The sequence below is a fragment of the Garra rufa genome, chromosome 5 (genome assembly GCF_049309525.1).
Source record: "Garra rufa chromosome 5, GarRuf1.0, whole genome shotgun sequence".
Taxonomy (NCBI): Eukaryota; Metazoa; Chordata; class Actinopteri; order Cypriniformes; family Cyprinidae; genus Garra; species Garra rufa.
The window spans coordinates 23,876,130-23,897,342 of NC_133365.1; the positions used below are offsets into that span (position 1 = coordinate 23,876,130).

Below are 21,213 nucleotides of genomic sequence, written 5' to 3' on the forward strand. Positions count from 1 at the left end.
AAACAAAAGAAATGTCTGAACATTATTTATTTTTTTGTAACATTCCTTTCAAATGACACAGACAGACATTCGTTGGCTAAAATTGTAATTGGCAACACTGGTAAAAAGATGCATACTCCTCAGATAGTCACCACTTTTTCAAGATTTAAAAAAAAAAATAGGAATGTTCTCACAGGGTCGGAAAGCATCAGCCTGCTTTCATTATCCTGATTCACTACAGTCACAGACCAATTTGGTCGTAAAAGTGTGAATTAAGCAGCTAGTTGGAATACAGTGATCACAGCACTTCTGACTGACCAACAGAACGACACGCCAGTCGATATTTTCATAAAAGGGAAAAGAAAAACATGCTGAATCAACTCAATTAACATTCGAAAATATCACAGTAGCAAGTCAACAAATGATCATCCTTCATCACACTCAAGACAGCCTGAAAGCAGATTTAAGAGAAGAAAACACTTGAGTATAAGACAAGAAATGGTCTCCCTTCAATGATGAACATCACAGAATGAAGGAAAATGAGGAAAAACATTCATAGCACATGTTGCAAATCTACATATTAGAAAAGGTCTCAAGAACTTTGTCAGGTAAAATTGGGAGAATGACCAGGAAGTGTTACCTGTCGGTTTAAAAAAATAGATCATCGTTGCATAAGACAAAAATGTACATTTGCATAGTTTGATTGTGTAATAAATCTAGCTTCTAAGATCATTTGCATTCATAAACCTCAACACAATCACATGAAGTTTATAATCGTTAATAATAACCATGGCACCATTTTAAGAATCACCCCCCTTCTAACTAAACCACTGCGTGAATTTATATTTCTATTGATATAAAATATACGCATGTTTATATTTATATAGCCTAATATATTAAATAAAACATTTAATTTCTTCTTTGATAATTATCATATCTGGAAACAATGGAATGCAATTTTCAGTACACATTCTTAAGTACATTGTTGCAAGACACCCACCCACCTTTGGTGAATTTATGTTGCTACTGAAGCTATTTACAATCCTTCAGCCTGTATAGAATAGACAAATTATAAAGACACAACACAGAATCTGAGGCTTCATCATCTAAATTTCAAGCATTGAATGACCTATTTCAGTGAATGTGATAAACACACAAAAACTGCAGTCGTTTGCAAAGAACATTTAAAGAAAACAAACAACACATTGTCAATTTAGTTAATCTGCATTCGACAATACCAGAAATACCAAATCTATTGTGAATTAGTTGAAGTCCAAAGTTTACATACACCTTGCAGAATCTGCAAAATGGTAATTATTTGACCAAAATAAAAGGGATCGTACAAAATGCATGTTATTTTTTATTTAGTACTGACCTGAATAAGATACTTCACATAAAAGATGTTTACATATAGTCCACAAGAGAAAATAACAGTTGAATTTATAAAAATGACCCTGTTCAAAAGTTTACATACACTTGATTCTTCATAATGTGTTTTTACCTGAATGATCCACAGCTTGAACTTAGTTAAACTGCCCACTGTTCTTCAGAAAAATCCTTCAGGTTCCATAAATGATTTTGAGATCCATTCTTTCACACTGAGGACAGCTGAGGGACTCATATGCAACTACTACAGAAGGTTCAAATGCTCACTGATGCTCCAGAAGGAAAAACAATGCTTAAAGAGATGAAAACTTTTTCAATTTAAAGATCAGCATAAGTTTAACTTATTTTTTTCTGGTGAACAAGTATCTTCTGTAGCTTCTGAAGGGCTGTAACATTTAGGTAAAATAAGAACAATGTTCACATCCTCATTCTGTACACATCTTAATACATTAATTTTTCCCTCTGAAGCATCAGTGAGCATTTGAACCTTTTGTAATAGTTGCATGAGAGTCCCTCAGTTGTCCTCAGTGTGTAAAGATGGACCTTAAAATCATAGTATTGTTGGAAAGGGTTCAAACACACCAAATTTGTGGAACCTGTAGGACTTTTCTGAAGAACAGCAGGCAGTTTAGGACAAACAAGGGACTCATGAACAACTATGATCACTAAACAAAAAACAAAAAAACACACCTGTGGATCATTCAGGTAACAACACAGTATTAAGAATCAAGAGTATGTAAACTTTTGAACAGGGTCAATTTTATATTCAAGTCAGTACTAAATAAAAAATATCATGCATTTTGTATGATCCCTCTTATTTTGGTAAAATAATTAACATTTTGCAGATTACTCAAGGCGTGTGTAAACTTTTGACCTCAGCTGTATGTGGTTGTTTGAAGATTATGAAATAAAAACTGTCTAAAGTTGCTAATTTTATAACAAACATTGTAACATTATAACAAACACCACCCTGTGAGACTAAGGCACAGTTTTGAGTAAAAACTTTGGGATTGCACTAAAATAATAAAATAAAATGTCAGGCAAGACTCAATCAATTTAACAATCTATATATTAACTTTCATCTGGGAATTGTGAGGATAAAATGAACAGGGCACAGGCACTGTTCAAACAGGAGCTTTTCTCTTCGTGAAGGAACGAAAGTAAGAAAAGCGTTTCTTGCACTATCCCCACGGTAGCTACACTTTAAAAGCGTACAACGACTTGTACGTTCCCAGTGCAAAATGTCAACTCTCAGCACAGTGAATCGCACACGAGAAGCGTCACGTTATGTTAAATAACCTGAGAGCTGGTTGGGAAATCTTGGAGATTTCATAATGCGCTTTGCTGTGAAGCTTAAGGTTCCTGTTGACAATCATTTACAGAGTCCTTGGCTGAAGGCAACAACCTTACAGCTCTCGAGTGTAAAGCACGGAGGACGTGAGCCGACGTGACTTCAGCTCAGCTCAGCTGCAGGCGGTAAGTCCTGATTTCCATGGGTTTAAGGCTGATCTTCTGCGGGTCGGCATCACTATTGTGTGTGTGCATCAGAGACAGCGATACAGGAGTGATGCTTTTCACCTTCAGATCTGTCAAGAGCTTCTCTAAATCAATCTACACACACAGAAAACATAGTATGATGATTAGAGCATTTCCAAAGCAACAGCATGTTCAAGCATGCATTGAGTCATGGCTTTAGATTTGATTTTCACTTGTAAGAAGTGAGATGGTTAGCATATCTGACAGTTTGACAGGTTTACTGGTTCAAGCTAAGCCTGTGAACTAAGTGGAAAGTAAACAACTTTAATTTACTTATAAGACTCTTTCTGTGCCTCATTTACATAAACATCTTAAAGGTGATGTATATATTTTTTATGTTCCTTCTGTCCCATTTTAATATGCAGAGTAACCACGTAATGCATTGCATTAAATAACTAGCTAGTTACAACTTTTTCCTAAAACTGTTTAAAGGGTTAGTTCATCTTCGAAACACAAATTAAGACCTTTGATCATTTTCGAAACACAAATAAAGGTATTTTAAGAAATTTTAGGAAATCTGAGAGCCTTCTGAGCCTGCATAGACAGCAATGCAACTGAAATGTTCCCAGACCCAGAAACAATTTTGTTCTATTATCGTTTCTATTTTAACAGTGTTCTTACTACATTTCTGGATCCGGGAACATTTCAGTTACACTGCTGTCTATGCAGGGTCAGAAAGCTCTTGGATTTCATCAAAAATATCTTAATTTGTGTTCCAAAGATGAACAAAAGTTTTACGTCTTTGGAATGTCATGAGTGGCGAGTAATTAATGAGAGAATTTTCCTTTCTGGGCACCTTATTGTTTATTTTCTTATTTTCCCATTCGAGTCTATGGCACCTCATACAATGCCTTGTGAAATTATTCATACCCCTTCATTTTTTTCACATTTTGTTATGTTGCTGCCTTATGTTAAACTACTTTTTTTCCCACATTAATCTACACTCCCTACTCCATAACGGCAAATCAAAAAAATAGGTTTTTAACATTTGTGCAAATTTATTAAAAATAAAAAACTGAAAAGGTCCTGTTGCATAAGTATTCATACCCTTCTCTGGGACACTCGAAATTTAGCTCAGGAGCATTCATATTGCTTCTAGATGTTACTACACTTCGGGTGGAGTTAAACTGTGGCAAATTCATTTGAATGAGTATGATTTAGAAAGGCACACACCTCTCAGAAAAGGTCTAAGAGCTGAAAATGCATATCAGAGCAAAAACCAAGTCCTGAGGTCAAGATAACTGCCTGTAGAGGGAAGGGAAGAGTTCCGAAAAAAATCTGCTGCATTGAAGGTTCACAGAAGCATTATCCATAATGGAAGACGATTGGAACAACTAGGACTCTAGAAAATGTCTGCCAGCCCCCATCCAAGCTGATAGAGCTTGAGAGGTGAAAAGGTGAGGCAAAGAATGGCAGATAATTGCTAAATGCAAATGTGCAAAGCTTGTCACATCATACCCAAAAAGACTTGAGGCTGTAAAGGTGCTTCAACTATGTACTGAGTTAAGGGTATGAATACTTATGCAATGTACTTATTTCAGTGTTTTATTTTTGATAAATTTGTAAAATTTGCAAATCTGGTTTTCGCTTTGTCATTATTATGGTGTATGGAGTGTAAATTGATGTGGGGAAAAACTAATTTAAAGCAGTTTAGCATAATGCTGCAACAAAACAAAATGTGAAAAAAATGAAGGGGTATGAATACTTTTGCAAGGCACTGTAGAACTGCTTTTTGAAAAGTAATGAAATTTGGCACAAAGGACAGTTCAAAACATTAACCACAGAAAATTTAGATTTTTTTTTTTGTGGCTAGTAGAAGAATGGCCACTAACTTCAAAATTTGGTGAGTGAAAAAGTTTAATTCAAACCCTGGAGCTTACACACTTCACATTCAAATCACTAGATTATAAAACTGATAGTTCAGATTCTGAAATATAATTGGATAAACTGTGTTCTAAGGTGTTGTATAATAACCAATATAAACACTGATTTAAAATTAAAAAAATAAACAAAAATAAATATTAAACCTTTAGCTTTAGAAAAAGGGCACAAAATCACCAAAAAAAGTAGTCCATTGGTGCTTCTGAAGCCATATGAAAGATTTATGTTAAGAAAAAATGAACATTTAAGATGTTAAAGGATTAGTTCACTTCCAGAACAAAAATGTACAGATAATGTACTCACCCCCTTGTCATCCAAGATGTTTATGTCTTTCTTTCTTCAGTCGATAAGAAATTATGTTTTTTTTTTAGTGGTGGGCCGTTATCGGCGTTAACGTGCTGCGTTAACGTGAGACTCTTATCGGGCGATAAAAAAAATATCGCCGTTAATCTATTCTCAACGTTGGGTTGGAAGCTGGGTCTAAACTACGTAAGCTATAATGACTTTCACCTTGATATTTTAGCGCGGATGACGTATACCTAGTCGAATTGCACTGTAGGAGGCGAGAACGAGTCTTCAACTTCTGTGAAATTAGCACATCAAATGAGACGTGCAAACATGGATGCAGTTATGAAGCCGCTTCAGGGCAGGTGCGTGCGTTGCTTGACCCTTTTTACTGGGGCACGTGCCCCAGTGAAAATCTGCTGTGCCCCAGTAAAATCTCAAGTTTGAGTTATAATTTACTTTGATAATTCCGAAATAAAGACATTAAACTATATGCAACAACTGAATTGATGCTTCTAAAAGCAACGCAGTTTAATGGAAGACTATGCACGCAGAAATCCATGCCCGTGCGCGTCTGTGTATTTAACGGCAACGCGCACGTCATGCAGCCTTTTGCGCAGAAGTACTTGGTTACACAAGTTTGTATAGGTAATTATGTTGTAAATGCAATTGTCAAGCAGTTTGTGATGCATTTTGGAAACAGGAGATGAGCGCCTGATCTAATGCGCCACCTGGCCCGTTCTCGAAGACTTACTTTTAGTCATTATTTGGGTAGCACACATATTCTGAAAATGCCTTCAGCAGAATTCAAATTAGCCATTTTAATCTAGATTAATTCCAAGATTTAATCTAGATTAATCTAGATTAAAATGATTTATCTATGCCCACCCCTAGTTTATTTTTTAGGAAAACATTTCCGGAATTATCTCCATTCAGTGGACTTCAATGGTGCCCCGAAGTTTGAATTTCCAAAATGCAGAGTAATCGCAGCATCAAGGGCTCTAAACGATCCCAGCCGAAGAAGAAGGGTCTTATCTAGCGAAACGATTGGTTATTTTCTAAACAAGTTGACAATTTATATACTTTTTAACCTGAAATGCTTGTCTGACCCAGTGTTTACAGAGTGAACATACAAAGAAGATCAAACGCCCTTTACAAAAAAAAGGTAAAACTGTTGTAGGACCATTTTGAAATTGAAGATGAAAATGAGGTGGGAGTTTTTCGACATACCCTAACTGTACTGACCCGGATTACACAGACTAGACAAGACAAGCGAAAATAACCGATCGATTCACTAGATAAGACCCTTCCTTCTTCCTCGGCTGGTATCGTTTAGATCCTGCGTTTAAACTGCATTTATGAAATTCAAACTTTGGGGCACCATTGAAGTCCACTATATGGAGATAATTACTGAAATGTTTTCCTCAAAAAACATAAGTTTTCTTCAACTGAAGAAAGAAAGACATGAACATGTCCAAGGGACTCATAGAACTTTTGAATCTGAATCCGCTCAGGTTTTAGGTCGGACCACGTGTTTTCAGATCCAAGTGGATCCGTGAAGCCCTCTAGTTCAAGGCCCAGAAAAATAGTCAGTAATGTTGAATAAAGTCGTTTTTTTTTTTTTTTTTTTTGCGCACAAAAAGTATTCTCATGGCTTCATAACATTAAGGTTGAACCACTGATGTCACATGGAATATTTTAATGATGTCCTTACTATCTTTCTGGGTCTTGAATGTGGTAGTTGTGTAGCTGTCCATGCAGAGTCAGAAAGCTCTTGGATTTCATAAAAAAATATATTAATTTGTGTTCCGAAGATGAACTAAGGTCTTACTGGTTTGGGTGAGTAATTAATGACAGAATTTTTATTTTTGAGGGAACTATCCCTTTAATCATTAGATTTTTACATCCACCCTTGCTCTCCATGGTGAGTTCATGAGAGTTTATTAGTAAAGTAGTGATATGTAATTTGTCTTTTCATTGAATCAATTGATACAATTCACAAGCTTGTCTAAATGAGAAGTTCTCAAGTTCAAAACAGTGACTTAAAATTTCAATAGCAGTGATTGCTCGGGTTACTTCCTTGTTTGCCTGAGCATCACATGTTCAGCTTCTCACGCACATAAATTGTTTTACTTCATCACACCTCAATATATCATTAGGAGCCATCAGTATACATTTTATGTTGTCTGATATGTTTTGCTTTTTTTTGCCTTTCAAAGTGACAGCAGCCATTGACTTGCATTTTATGAATCACCAAGGACCAGGGTTTCAGCTAAAAATCGTCTTTATTGTTCTACTTAATAAAAAAAGTCACCTACATCTTGGAGGGCCTGAGGATAAGTAAATTAACAGCAAATTTTCATTTATTAGCTGAACCATTCCTTTAAGAGCTCACTGGAGGGGAACATTTTCAGTTTCTTACCCAAAACTACTGCATGACTTCAGAAGACGAATGCTTTGTATCACTTTTATGGTACTTTTGCGTCCTTTTTAAAGCTTGAACGCTCCAGTGCCTTATCATTGTAATTGGATAAAAAAAACAAAAACAATGACCAGTAAATTCTCCCTTTTGTCTTCTTTGGAATGTGGGTTTTGTGTTAAAAAGAGTTTTCATTTTTGCATGAACACTACTTTTGGGAGCAAATGTACAATCTTTTTATTAAATATAAGCCTCAAGGTCTTCCAAAACTCAGGGTGAAATTAAGTAGCAGTGATGAAACCCTGTTTAAATTAGTGATGTGTGTCTGTGCGAGGGAAGCCGCGTGATCTGCCTTACCTTGCCACGTGTGGTGCTGCACAGTAGGCCAGTGTTCCGATTGGAGAAGCCACAGTCAAAGCCTTTTCTGTGCAGTATCAAAGCAGCTTGCTCGGATGGACCTCCCCCTTCCTCCTGCGAGAGAAGCGAGACAGAGCCTCAGGCCGCAGAAACACAACACTGTTTCTTCTCCACACGCACACACTGGGCCAATTATGGAGCGCTGCCTTTCACTCATCAGCTGCAGCTCAGCACCACAGTGAGAGTCTCTCCCATGGAACACCATGGAAAGAGCCTCTCCTCAAGACTTTGGAAAACAAAGGAACTTAAAGCTATCTTGCTAGTTCAAAATAACTTTAGATTTATTGATAGCCGGTGACAAGCTGCCGATTTCATGCTGAAAATAATTTAGTGTCCTACGGTTTGTAAAATCAAACAAAGATTGCATTGAATTCATTGTAGAATCTTTTGTAATGCACTTACAATGGATCGATGAGGCGAGGCATATGGGGGGTTCACTTGTTTTTTATGAAGCACACATCATATAGATCTTTCTTACAAAAATGTGTATTATTTGAGCTATATTTGGGTGTATTATTTCACAAACGTTTCAGTAGTCATAACATGAGTTCAAATACTGCAAATTTCAAAACTTCCCCGGCTTAAATTTTTGATTTCGCTAATATTTTTTGCTGAAGTAAGACATGTATAGCAATAAAAGCCAAAATATTAAATGTCATGGATGAATATTTACTGTGTAATCCACTATTTTGTAGAGGGGGGTCAAAATGGCAATTTTAATTTGAGATTCAAAGCCAAATTACATGGGGGTAAAAAGGATTTCAGAAAGATGGCAGATCTGGTAGGTCTCTTAAAAAATCTTGTAAAATCTGTTGACTTTAGCAATTTTTGTAGCATTATGTGCCAATGGTGACCATTCAAAAATGGGGAAACAGCACTTTTCAAGTTTTTTCTCTTAAAGGTTGTATCAGCGATTTCTAGCCTGAAACATAAAGTGTCAAATTCAGCTGAGCTTTCATCACGATCCGCTCGCTGCCTGCCCCATAAATTGTCTGTGAAAAAAACGCGTCTCTCTGGTCAGCCTAGGGTCCGAGATATGCCAAAAAAAACAATCGGCACAACCAACCTTTCCACACATAAACAAACAGTGTTCCAACCAATCAGCATCAGGGGTTTGGTGTTGTGGACTTTCGCTCCGCCTCCCTCACATCCCAGCACCAGTAGGAAACCCCTGACACTGATTGGTTGGAACACTGTTTGATTATCTGTGGAATAGTTGATAGCACAGATTGTTTTTCTGGCATATCTCGGACCCTAGGCTGACCAGAGAGACGCGTTTTTTTCACAGACAATTTATGGGGCAGGCAGCGAGACACTAATTGACACTTTATGTTTTAGGCTAGAAATCGCTGATAAAACCTTTAAGATAATGGGTCTTAACAAACTTTCCTTTTGGCATCTTTATTTTTAAGGCCCTATATGGTTTGGTTCTAAAATAGGTTTTAGGTATTAAAATTTTAATATAGCTCCAGGAGTAAATCGTTAAAATGCACATTTTCAGTGGTCAAAAACCAAATGTGGGTCATGTATCTCATTTTCTTTTATCAAGAAACAGCATTACACATACCTGAGTGCCATAAATATTACTTTTTCCAAAGTTTGTGCGCCTATAACTCAAGAAGTATTAAAGATACCACAATATGATTTTAGATTCTAGTGGTTAATAAACTTCTTTCGGAATCTGAATTTTCAAGGCCCTGTATCGTTCAGTCTCAGAGATATGGGGATCTCAATAAGGCTCCATGTTCGTAATTTTGCTTTGAATCTCAAGTGAAACTGGCCACTTTGACCCCCCTCTACCAAATAGTGGATTACTCAGTAAATATTCATCCGTGATGTTTAATATTTAGTTTTTCATCTCTATTCATGTCGATCTTTCTTTAGAAAAAATATTAGCAAAATAAAAAAAAAATTAATTAATCAAATTTAGTTTTATTTCAAATTGACAAATATTTGCTGTTTCTACTCCAGTTCGTTGTTAAAATATAAACAATTTAAACAGCTCTAATAAAATCTGTAAATTATTATTCATTTCTTTATGCATAAAACTTCTTAATTAGCTAAATTTATAAAGTGTAACTTTAAATCCTGTAGCTCATATGTCCATTCATTGCAAATGCATTTTTTTCCCCAAACTGAAGTGAGAGGAAACTATTTTCCATGATAGCATTTCTACTGAACCTCGGAACATTCCATCAACTCTTTTCTGTCATTAATCATAATAAAATTTGCACTTGAATCTGTACTTGCCCCTTCATGAACAGTGAAACAGGAAAATATTTATACACACACCTCTGCCCAGAACAATCTCTCATCACTGTAAACCCGGAGCACTAGATTAACAACAGAAATAGTAAATCATTCTGCACAGTCCATAAAGCACTCACAACTGAGAAAAAAATAATTAAATGTAATCAATGTCCTCCATGCTTGAAAAACACTTCTTTTCCATTTGCATATAGGGTGTCCTTGAGTGGATATTCTCACGACTCACAACAAAGGAAACTTCAGGTATTGTTTAATGACTTTATTCTATTTTAGCTATTAAGTGCACTAAAAGCTCTTCTGTACCTCAGCCAACTGTCTTGTCAATCATTTTTATTATTAATATGAATTCATTCTACCAATTCAGCAGTTTAAGGGAGTTTTTTTTTAGCTTTTTGATGGTCTGTCAATCATAATTCAAGCAAGAGACACTATCACTCATTTCTTTCAGAAAGCTCTTGGATTTCATCTAAAATATTTTGTGTTCCAAAAATGAACAAAGGTCTTATGGGCTTGGAACGACGAATAAGGGTAAGTAATTAACGAAACCCTTTAAATGGCCTTTTATCTCATTAATATTATATTGCAAGTACAGTTCTTTAACAGATATACTTTTAACGTTATGCACACTAGAAGTGTACTTTTCAGTTAATATGCTGCCTTAAACCGAGAACACACTACACGATTGTCATGTCAATTATGAATGGAATTTGGTCTTGACCACGGATCGTGCCTAGTCGGACACATTCTGTTTCAGTCTGGCTCAGTCGCTGTTTGCAATCGGCACAAAAAGTCGCATAATGTTTGGTGTCTAAAGATTATAATTCAAAAACCAGTCGTTGGCAGTCATTTTCACAAAGATTTTTTTAAACATGTTCAATATTTGTGACTGACACCATCGATTATATGCAGCTATGCAGATTTAGATTTAAACAGTTTCGTTTTCATACAAGGAAAGTATACCCTAAATTATGTCAATAATTCTCTCATTTTAAAGATGATCAAGAATTATTTGAATTCGATCTGCAGTGTAATAAAAGTTAAGAAAAAGATTAGCCTATAGTCTTATCAATAGACTACAGGCTAATTCCATTTATGTCATGACAACTCTCAGAAAAGTTTAGCATGGTAACGGATATGACAGTGTTAATGTATTTGGTCTTGGCGGAATAGATCTGCTACGCTACTGCTGCTGAATTGCTGCTGCTGTTGCTAATTGCTGTAGTTGTAGATTATTGCTGCTGCTGCTGCTGCAAGCAAGTACAGAACTTGCTACTGCCAAAGCATATGGCGATACTTTGAGTATTTAAGACATACTGCTGCTGCACAAATAACATAAAATAACCCGGAGTAGATCTATACAGGTGGAGCTGGGGAAAGTGGAGGGTTTCAGAGGAACTCTGAAAGTGTGCTGCGAAATGCCCAAGTGAATGCCACCAGCCATTTAAATAGCTGCAAGCTGCAAGCTCATTGGTTGCATTTGCAACATGAACCTATAAGGCTTGTGCCAACTCGTATAACTCTGTGATATTATCAGTTATGTTAACAACCCGTCAGCATGTGTCATCTAGAGTTTTATGGCAGAACTAGGTATTTTTCCTTAAATTTTAACAACTTAATTGTTATGAAGAATATTAAATCAACTTTAAGCCAGAATTTTCTTCATAATGAATATACAAACATAATGAATAGCCTAGCTATACTTCAAAACGAAGTTTACATAAATCACAGATATGACAAAATAAAATTAATATATATATATATATATATATATATATATATATATATATATATATATATAAATTATATAGCTATAGTTTAATCATATGGATAAGGAAATTATAGTACATTATTAAGTAATTTTTTATTTTTTTTGGTTCGATCTCGGGAAATGTAAAGAAAAAAATAGCCTACCGTTTTTACTTAGAGCCAATTCATTTTTAATCCCTGATTTTAGACAAGCATACATGAGATAATTTATGTATTATTGCTTGAATAAACGTTTAAAAATAGCGCTGGACATGTTAATTAAGTAAATTAAACATAGGCCTAGGCATTTGAAAAGACTAATTGTCTAATAATTCTAAAAAGAATCCAAGATGTAGGTGACTTTGTTTCTTTAGTCAATAGATTATTGCTGCTGCTGCTGCTGCAAGCAAAATCACAAACGAAGATTTTTAATCATGTTTTTTTTTTTTTTTACTTTTAAAGGTTTGATGCCCATCCACTTCCATTATATGCCTAACAGACTGCAACGGTTTGAGTTTAAAAAATCTTTGTTTGTGTTCTACTAAAGAAACAAAGTCACCTACATCTTGGATGCCCTGGGGCTAAGCAGATAAACACCAAATATTCATTTTTGGGTGAATTATCCCTTTAACGATTGGCGAGTCACGACTGGATAAATTCTGCCAAACCAAAAAACCAAAAAACAGCTTACAAAAACCGCAGCATCTACCCGCGATCTCCCGCCACACCAAATACAACACTGCGGACAACATCTGAGCTTATATTTGAAACCTGCTTTACCTATTGAAATATTAAGGTTTGTTTTAAGTTTGTTAATTTGTGTGTAATATAACAGAACAGTCATTAGGTTTGTGCTCCTTCAGGTCAATTTTAGAATGTTTTTGCTATTTCTGTAGTGTGTCCCCAGCTTTAGAAGGCCTACTAACAATGTTTATGTATGAAAACTCATAATTTTGTCATTATTTTGTTTGTGCTGACTTTTTAACTCTCCTATTCTTCTCCTTCCAACCCTGTATTATGTGATAGATTCATCAAACAATCCAAGCTGAAATGTCCTGCATAAACTTAAATTCAGACTGACATTGATATTGTTAAAAATACATTTCAGCTGGTCTCTCTGACAGTGGGATTCTTCAGAAAGACACTGCAGAGTGACAGTATTTGTTCTGGAGTTAAGAATAAGTATCCATATCCACTTATGAATACCAAACAGGCATCGCGGACATGTTAATGTAGGCAGAAATGTGTTTATATGTTTCAATAAACACTTACTTGGAAGGTTTTGAGTCCTTAAAGTTACAGTATGTTTTAATAATACAGTTACGTTTTTTATCTCAAAAGATTAAAAATAAATGTGATTCCTCATGATAAGACCCCTTTAAGCATCCTTTTATCCTTCAATGAAATCTCCCATAAGCCCTGTTCTGAGCACTTTAACCTTTATCCTGTCATCCGTTAAAATATTACCGTTCAGCTCTGGGAAATAGGACCCTGAAATATCAATTTGAAGGTCAATATACTTTATGGCCCTCTTAGAAACTGAGCCAGCAGTCCTGTGCTCCCCAATTATGGCCAAAACAGCTTGGAAGACACAAACACAACTGAGACATACCTTTGACTGGATAGCACGCAAGTTGACCAGATGCATGTCGCAGGGGAAGGAGGTGCTCAGAGGGCTGTAGGGAATCAAGGATGTGGCGTCCAAGTACTGACTGACTGCCATTGAGATGAGGGGATGGTTGAGGTACATGTACGTCATGTGACTCAACATAGATGGATAGCTATATGGTGCAGTCTCCTCACTGTGGGCCTAAGACATAAACGTGATACATGAGCAGAGAACATGAACACACTTGTTTCATTCTAAATGCAAACACTCCTTAAATTAGTCTTGTACTATGACTTTCATTCCAAAGAAAATCTAAGTTAAATTTTACCAACCCTGCAGAGGAAAAAACAGGTAAAGGTGGTCAAGCCGGTTAATACAACATTAGAAACCGAGAGCTGGTTTGTTGTTGGTCCTCAATGGTATACATGGTCCATAAATCAGCAGTTCAACTGTTTAACCCTTGAACTAAGCTTGAACCCACTTTATGTCATGCCAGGTAGGTACAACTTTAAGCTTATCTTTAGGGATGCTGATAACCATTTTCATGTTACAGCCATAAACAGCTATGCTATTTACAGTAGGTGGCCAAAATTATTAGAATACTGGTATTTTCACCAGCTAAAATGGTTTGAAGTCAGTTATTTTGATCTTTTGCTGTAGTGTGTCAGTAGGAAATATCAGTTTACATTTCCAAACATTCATTTTGCCATTAATTGTAATAATCCAGTGAGAATTTTGTTTGCACAAGGAGTCTGACAACAGCCAGTGCTCCACACACAGAGATCTGTAGGTCTGGAATGACATGAAGAAACAGAACAAACTGAGACGGACTAAATCCAGAAGAACTGTGGCAACGTCTCCAAGATGCTTCAAGAAACCTACCTGCAAAGCTACCAAAGAAAAACTGTTTTAAACGCCAATAAGGTCACACCAAATGTTGATTCAATTTAGTTAATAGAAGTTAACTGATAAAGAATAAAATTTATGACATTATTTTTGACAGCATCCTCATTTTACAGCATTTTTACACAAGTGCCTAAAACTTTTAACAGTACTTTAGCTTTGCAAGTAGGTTTCTTGAAGCATCTTGGAGATGTTCCCACAGTTCTTCTGGATTTAGTCTGTCTCAGTTTGTTCTGTTTCTTCAAGTCATTCCAGACAGACTGGATGATGATGAGATCAGATCTCTGTGTGGAGCACTGGCTGTTGTCAGACTCCTTGTGCAAACAAAACAAAAATCTCACTGGATTTTTACAGTTCATGGCAAAATGAATGCTTGGAAATGTAAACTGATATTTCCTACTGACACACTACAGCAAACGATAGAAATAACTGACTCAAACCATTTTTAGCTGGTGAAAATACTAGTGTTCTAATAATTTTGGCCACCACTGTATCTATAGACGTACACTACTGTTCAAAGGTTTGGGGTCTGCAAGATTTTCTTTAAAGAAATGAATACTCTTGTTCAGCAATGATGCATTAAATTGATCAAAAGTGACTGGAAAGGCATTTAAAATGTTTTGCAAAAAAATCAATTTAAAATACATTTTGTACTTTTGAACATCAAAAATCATTAAAAAAAAATTACACAACTGTTTTTCAAAACTGATAATATTCAGAAATGTTTCTTGAGCAAATCAGCATATCAGAATGGTTTCTGAAAGATCATGTGGCCCTGAAAACTAGAGTAATGATGCTGACAATTTAGCTGTTATCACAGGAATAAATTGGAACAAAATGGAACAAAAAACTTTAAATAATATTTCACAATATGACAGTTTTACTGTAAACCTTTTGATCAAAAATGCAGCCTTAATCAGCATAAATTATGTCTTAAAAAACATTTTTAAAATCATACCGACCACAAACTTTTTTAACAGTAGCATTAACACTTTTTTGTTTCAAATCATTAAAAACTAAAAGCAGTACCTTTAAATTCTACATATGAATTAGGCATCACAATATTATGATGTACAGTATGGATTGCTAAGAAAGACATTTAACAGTGTTAATAAACTGTGTTTTTAAATATTACCTTTAAAGGGATAGTTCACCCAAATATGAAAATTCTGTCATTAGTTACCCTCATGTCGCTCCAAACCCATAATACCTTCGTTCATCTTCAGAACACAAATTGACATATTTTTGATGAAATCCGAGAGCTTTCTGACCCTGCATAGAGAGCAGCGCAACTACTACATTCAAGACCAGAACGTCAGAACGCTGCCACCACACGCATGCAACATGAAACTCTCATGAACGTGCATTGAAGACTGACACGAAAGAGAAGAAATTGTTAAATAAAGTATTTATTTTTGTTTTCTTTCTGGACAAAAAGTATTCTTATAGCTTCATAAAATTAAAGTTGAAACACTGATGTCACATAGACTATTTTATCAATGTCCTTACTACCTTTCTGGGCCTTGAAAGCTCAGAAAGCTCTCAGATTTCATCAAAAATATCCTAATTTGTGTTCTGAAGATAAACGGAGGTCTTATAGATTTGGAACGACATGAGGGTAAGGGTAATTTTTGGCTTAACTATCCCTTTAATGGCAAATGTAATCTAAACGAACATGCACAAATAAATATGCAATATTATGAGAGGATGATAATCTAAATGATAACAAGCCTTTCTGTAGCTTGAACAGTAGAACACAGTGCTAGTAACGCCAAGGTCATAGGTTTTAATTCCCAGGGAATGCAAAAACTGATTAAAAAAATGTATAACTTGAATACAAGGTAAGTCACTGTGGATAAAAACGCCTGCCAGATGCATAAATGTACATGTAAATTATATCTAATATGAGCTAATAAAAATCTTAATTGAGTTTCAGCATTGAACTTCCAAAATTCCAAACATCCAGACACTGAGAGCAAGTGGTCAGCAGTCAGACTGTGGTCATTAATGGATGCATTAGCTCAATTATTTCTCCATCCTGATTACCTCCTCCGCAGAGCTCCTCTTCTCCAGCAGTAGGTGGAAGGAGTTGGCAGTGATCTTATTGTCCAGCACACCCTGACCTAAACCTCGATTATCATCCTGATTGAGCCTGCGGTCCATAATCACCTCCAGCTGACCTGTGGAATCCACACCAATGAGCTTCATTAGGATGTCACACATACTTCACCACAACACCCACTGGTGCCTCCAACAGACATGCATAAATCATGTGTTCATACACCACGAGACCATAGAGCCTGCTGTCTGAGCACCAAACAAATACATCTTTTTTTTATAAAACAACCTGACAAAACCACACTTGACAAATTGTATTATGGGCAAAAGCACTTTCCGTTCAATTGTGAGTGTTTTTCACCACCAATTCACCTACGCCTGTAGACATGCCAGAGTGGAGTAAAGCCACAGCTATTCAAACTAAAATCTGACAATAGCGGTTCTAAATGATGTGTCTAAATAGTAGGCTGTCATATGATGCAGTTTCTTGTTTTCCTTTGTCTTTGGAGTGTTACAAGCTGTTTGTGCATAGATAAGATCCGTTAAGTCTCAAACCAAAAGTGATATATATTTTAAAAGTTAAGACTTTACCCACGTTCCCTTAAACAGCTCGTTCAAACAAGCGCCCACACCCACCACCCATATGTATATGGAAAGAAAGCGTAACTTTTAATGGCTGTAGTATTGTTGCAGCCGCCATGTTGTGGAGACACAGTGTGTTTCATTGCGAAAGTACTTTGTTTAGCCTTCCAAATGAGGACACAACTAGAAATCAGTGTTCAAGTTAAATTTACAACACTGTTCCGGAACAGTACAATGCAAATATTCAAGTGGGTGATGCGCGTTTCACAGACAACAGAACCTGAACCTGGGAGAGCAGCTTACAATGCCAGCTGTACACAAAGGGTTAAGGCTATAAAGTGGGGCAATTCCAACGTTGCAAGGACAGTCTGCAAATCTGACTGATGGCCTGTAAGTACATTTTCATATTTAAAGAGTTTGCTACTGACTATTCAAACACAAGTTTTGAGCAGTGTAGAGTAGTGCTTACTGTTTCTAGTTCTACGATCGAAAATGCAGACATGATTTTGCGGCGCGAAGCGTAAAAAAACGTCATTATAATCAGTAGTTATGTCCCCACTGGATGCAACAAATGCCTCGTTCATAATGGGTTTTATTGTTTCTGTTAGGGCTGTAACATTTCCGTCACACACTTGAGGTATTCGGCCATTCACAACGCACCGGATAGCTGGCCAATCAGAGAACACCTCGCTTTTCATCAACGATTTCAGAAAGGTTTCAGAAAGGCAACAATAATGTACAGTATGTGGAAAATAATATGTTTTTTGAAACTCAATCCGCATAAACACATCGCATTATACCAAATACACAAAATAATGCTCTTTTTAGCCAAATTCATATGACCCCTTTAAAGTTAACCCCTTAACTGTCACCTGTTCCCTCAAACAAATCATCATCTAATTATGACAAACTATATATCGTTGGAAAGGTCTAAGGCTCCTAAATAGAAATTTTACAATTTTTTGTTACAAATTATGTAGGAAAGTAATAGATCAATTTATGACAAAAGTGCACCTCAAAAATTTACTTCATAACATAAGTTCTCCCCTTTGTCAAGACTTCCTTGTTGCCCTTTTCCCTATCACGCTTTAGAAATCAAGAAATTATATTTCAGTTGATCACTTAAAATCTCAGAATTCATCCTTTGAACACCATTTTAAAATCAGACATTGCATTAACATGGAAAATGTACATTAAAATCATATTACAAAATGTTTACATCCATGAGTTATAAAAAAGTAAGTTTGAATACTGCATTTTCACATCTGTGTTAAAAAATGGGAGTGAGCGTTCAAAAGGTTGGGGTCAGTAAAAGATTGGTTTTTAAAAGAAGTATCTTATGCTCACCAAGGCTGCATTTGTTTGATCAAAAAGTACAGTAAAAACACAGTAATATTGTGAAATATTTTTACAATTTACAATAACTGTTTTCTATTTCAATATATTGTAAAATGTAATTTATTCCTGTGATGCAAAGCTGAATTTTCAGCATCATTACTCCAGTCATCAGTGTTATGCTGTGATATGCTGATTTGCTCCTCAAGAAACATTTCTTGTTATTATCAATGTTAAAAACAGCTTAATATTTTTAGTTTTTTTTCAGGATTCAGAAAGTTCAAATAACAGCATTTATTCGAAATATAAATCTTTTATAATATTACAAATGTGTTTACTGTCACTTCTGATTAATTTAATGCATCCTTGATCAATTTAAAAAAAAAAAAAAAAAAAAAAAACTTTTTTCAACCCCAAATTTTGTACGGTGGTATACAGCTTAAAATGTGGACTTCTGTTAATACTTGAGAACTTGAGAATGTGAAATCTGTAATGTTTAATAATGCATTATTATTTCAACTGAATGCAGAATCTCTAATGTTTCTTATTAATTTTAGATAATAACTTTAAATTCTTAACAGCAGGTTTCAATCAATCCCACATTCAAGACTTAAAGCACTCAGAAGTGAGTTAAAAACTGACCGCTCTTGAGGCTGGCTGCTCCGAGTGACTGTGCGGTGAGCAGAGAGAGTCTGGCGCTGGAGTCCTGCAGGTAGACCATGCTGGACATGGGGTAGAAGTTTGCCTGCAGGGGGAGCTTAGCCATGGTTTTCCTCGGCTGCACCTGTAAAAACAGCCCAAGGCATTTTAAGCACTGCAGGGAGGAAAAAACTCCAAATTCCCTCTGTTCAGAGCCTTGCAAACACTGAGTGTGGGCATGTGGAGACACTTAACTGAAGGAAAAAACACTGTAAATTGATGAGCTTCGATGTGTGTGCGCATGTGACTTAGAGGAAAAATGGATTGGATATTCCACTGTTTTTATTCATGAGGCTTTTGTTTTGTGAAGTCAGTTAATTAGTTTGGACCGAAGAAAAGCACTTAATCCTGGCCAGGGCCAGAGAGACATCATCAGCTAATTAAATGCCACGCTAATACTCCAACATGTCAAAAAAACCATGACAGAGTGATTTAAACTGACACTTGTTTGTTTTGGTCAGCCCTACAGCACACTCGTAAGTCTTTTTTGATTAATTATTTGTCAAAAGAAATAGAAAACAAACTGACATTTTCATTACGCCATCCAAAAACAACTAGGCATTTTGACACTATCAGCCGAAATCAAACAAGACTGTTAAAACAATCACTTCAAATAAATTAACGAATTTCTGATGACTCCTTTGTTGATTAGTGTTTATTGTCAGCAAACAGATTTAGTCCAGCTAGCTGTCTATATCTGCAGCAACAACATGCTTTTCATCATTAAATGAAACTTTGGTTTCTTCACACTTGATGCGTGTGACCAGGCCATAATAGCAGCTTCTGTTCATATTCATGTGTTTTGAAGGATAAAACATAATCGTTATTTCATGATACGTGTATGTATATAGACTACGAGTCAACTTGGTGTACAGTAAGATTTTTAATAAGCCTCTTCTGCTCACCAAGCCTGCATTTATTTGATTCAAAGTACAACAAAAACAGTACAATTGTGAAATATTTTTACTATTTAAAATAACTGCTTTCTTTTCAAATACATTTTAAAATGTAATTTATTCCTCTGATTTCAAAGCTGCAACTTTAGCATCATTACTCAAGTCACATAATCCTTCAGAAATCATTCTAATATTCAGATTTGCTGCTCAAAAAAATTCTTATTCTTATTATTATTATGTTAAAACAGATAAGTAGTTTATCTGTCAGGTTTCTTTGATGAACAGAAAGTTCAGAAAAACAGCATTTATCTGAAATAGAAATCTTTTGTAACATTAGGAATAACTTTATCATCACTTTTGATCAGTTTAAAGTATCCTTGCTAAATAAAAGTATTAATTTCTATTAATTTTATGCTAATCTTTGGATCGTTGTATTTATCAAAGAATCCTGAAAAATGTACTCAACTGTTTTAAATATTGATAATAATTATAGTAATAATAATAAAAAATCTTAAACAGCAAAGCAGCATATTAGAATGATTTTTAGAGGATCATGTGACACTAAAGACTGGAGTAATGATGTTGAAAATGTAGGTTTGCTCACAGGAATACATTACATGTTAAAATATATTCAATTAGAAAATTATTTTAAATAGTACAAATATTTCCAAAAACTTGACTGGTAGTGTAAAAATATAAAACACTACTTCTTTGAACATTAAAATGTCTTTATTGTCACTCAACTTAATTTAACACTCAATAAAACTATTAATTTCTTAATTTTATATATATCTCTCTGTTCCCAAACTTTTAAACAGTCACATTTACTATGCTTTCTTCAAACTCTTTATTCAAATTTAAATTAAATATTTAAATGATATAGATAATATATTATATTATATATATTATAATATTATCAAACTAAAATAAATGAATAAATAATCCAACACCTCACTAAACTCTAAATTATCAAATTATTAATTATCATTATTTTATTATACTGACTGCTCAAATTTTCTTTAAAACTTCTGACTATAACATCAAAACCATAAGTTGATGGAATGAAGAGGCTGAAATTTGTGAGCCGATTTAGTAACATAGTCTGGTTTATAATGTAAAGCAGGGGTGCCCAGTCCTGTTCCTGGAGATCTACCTGCAAACTTTAAAGGAGTAGTTCACTTTCAGAACAAAAATTTACAGATAATGTACTCACC

At 35.2% G+C, this 21,213-nt stretch overlaps 1 protein-coding gene across 1 annotated transcript in view; it reads right to left on the reverse strand.

Moving 5' to 3' along the window:
* Window positions 1-12: 12 nt before the first annotated feature.
* Window positions 13-21,213, reverse strand: part of man2a1 (mannosidase, alpha, class 2A, member 1) — an 83,544-nt gene continuing 62,343 nt past the window's right edge. The window contains exons 18-22 of the mRNA XM_073840878.1: window positions 19,047-19,188; window positions 16,476-16,609; window positions 13,530-13,727; window positions 7,844-7,957; window positions 13-2,976 (exon numbers count right to left, since the gene is read on the reverse strand). Of these exons, the coding sequence (XP_073696979.1) occupies window positions 2,824-2,976; window positions 7,844-7,957; window positions 13,530-13,727; window positions 16,476-16,609; window positions 19,047-19,188 (741 nt within the window). The 3' untranslated portion in view covers window positions 13-2,823. The remainder of the gene's footprint in view (window positions 2,977-7,843; window positions 7,958-13,529; window positions 13,728-16,475; window positions 16,610-19,046; window positions 19,189-21,213) is intronic.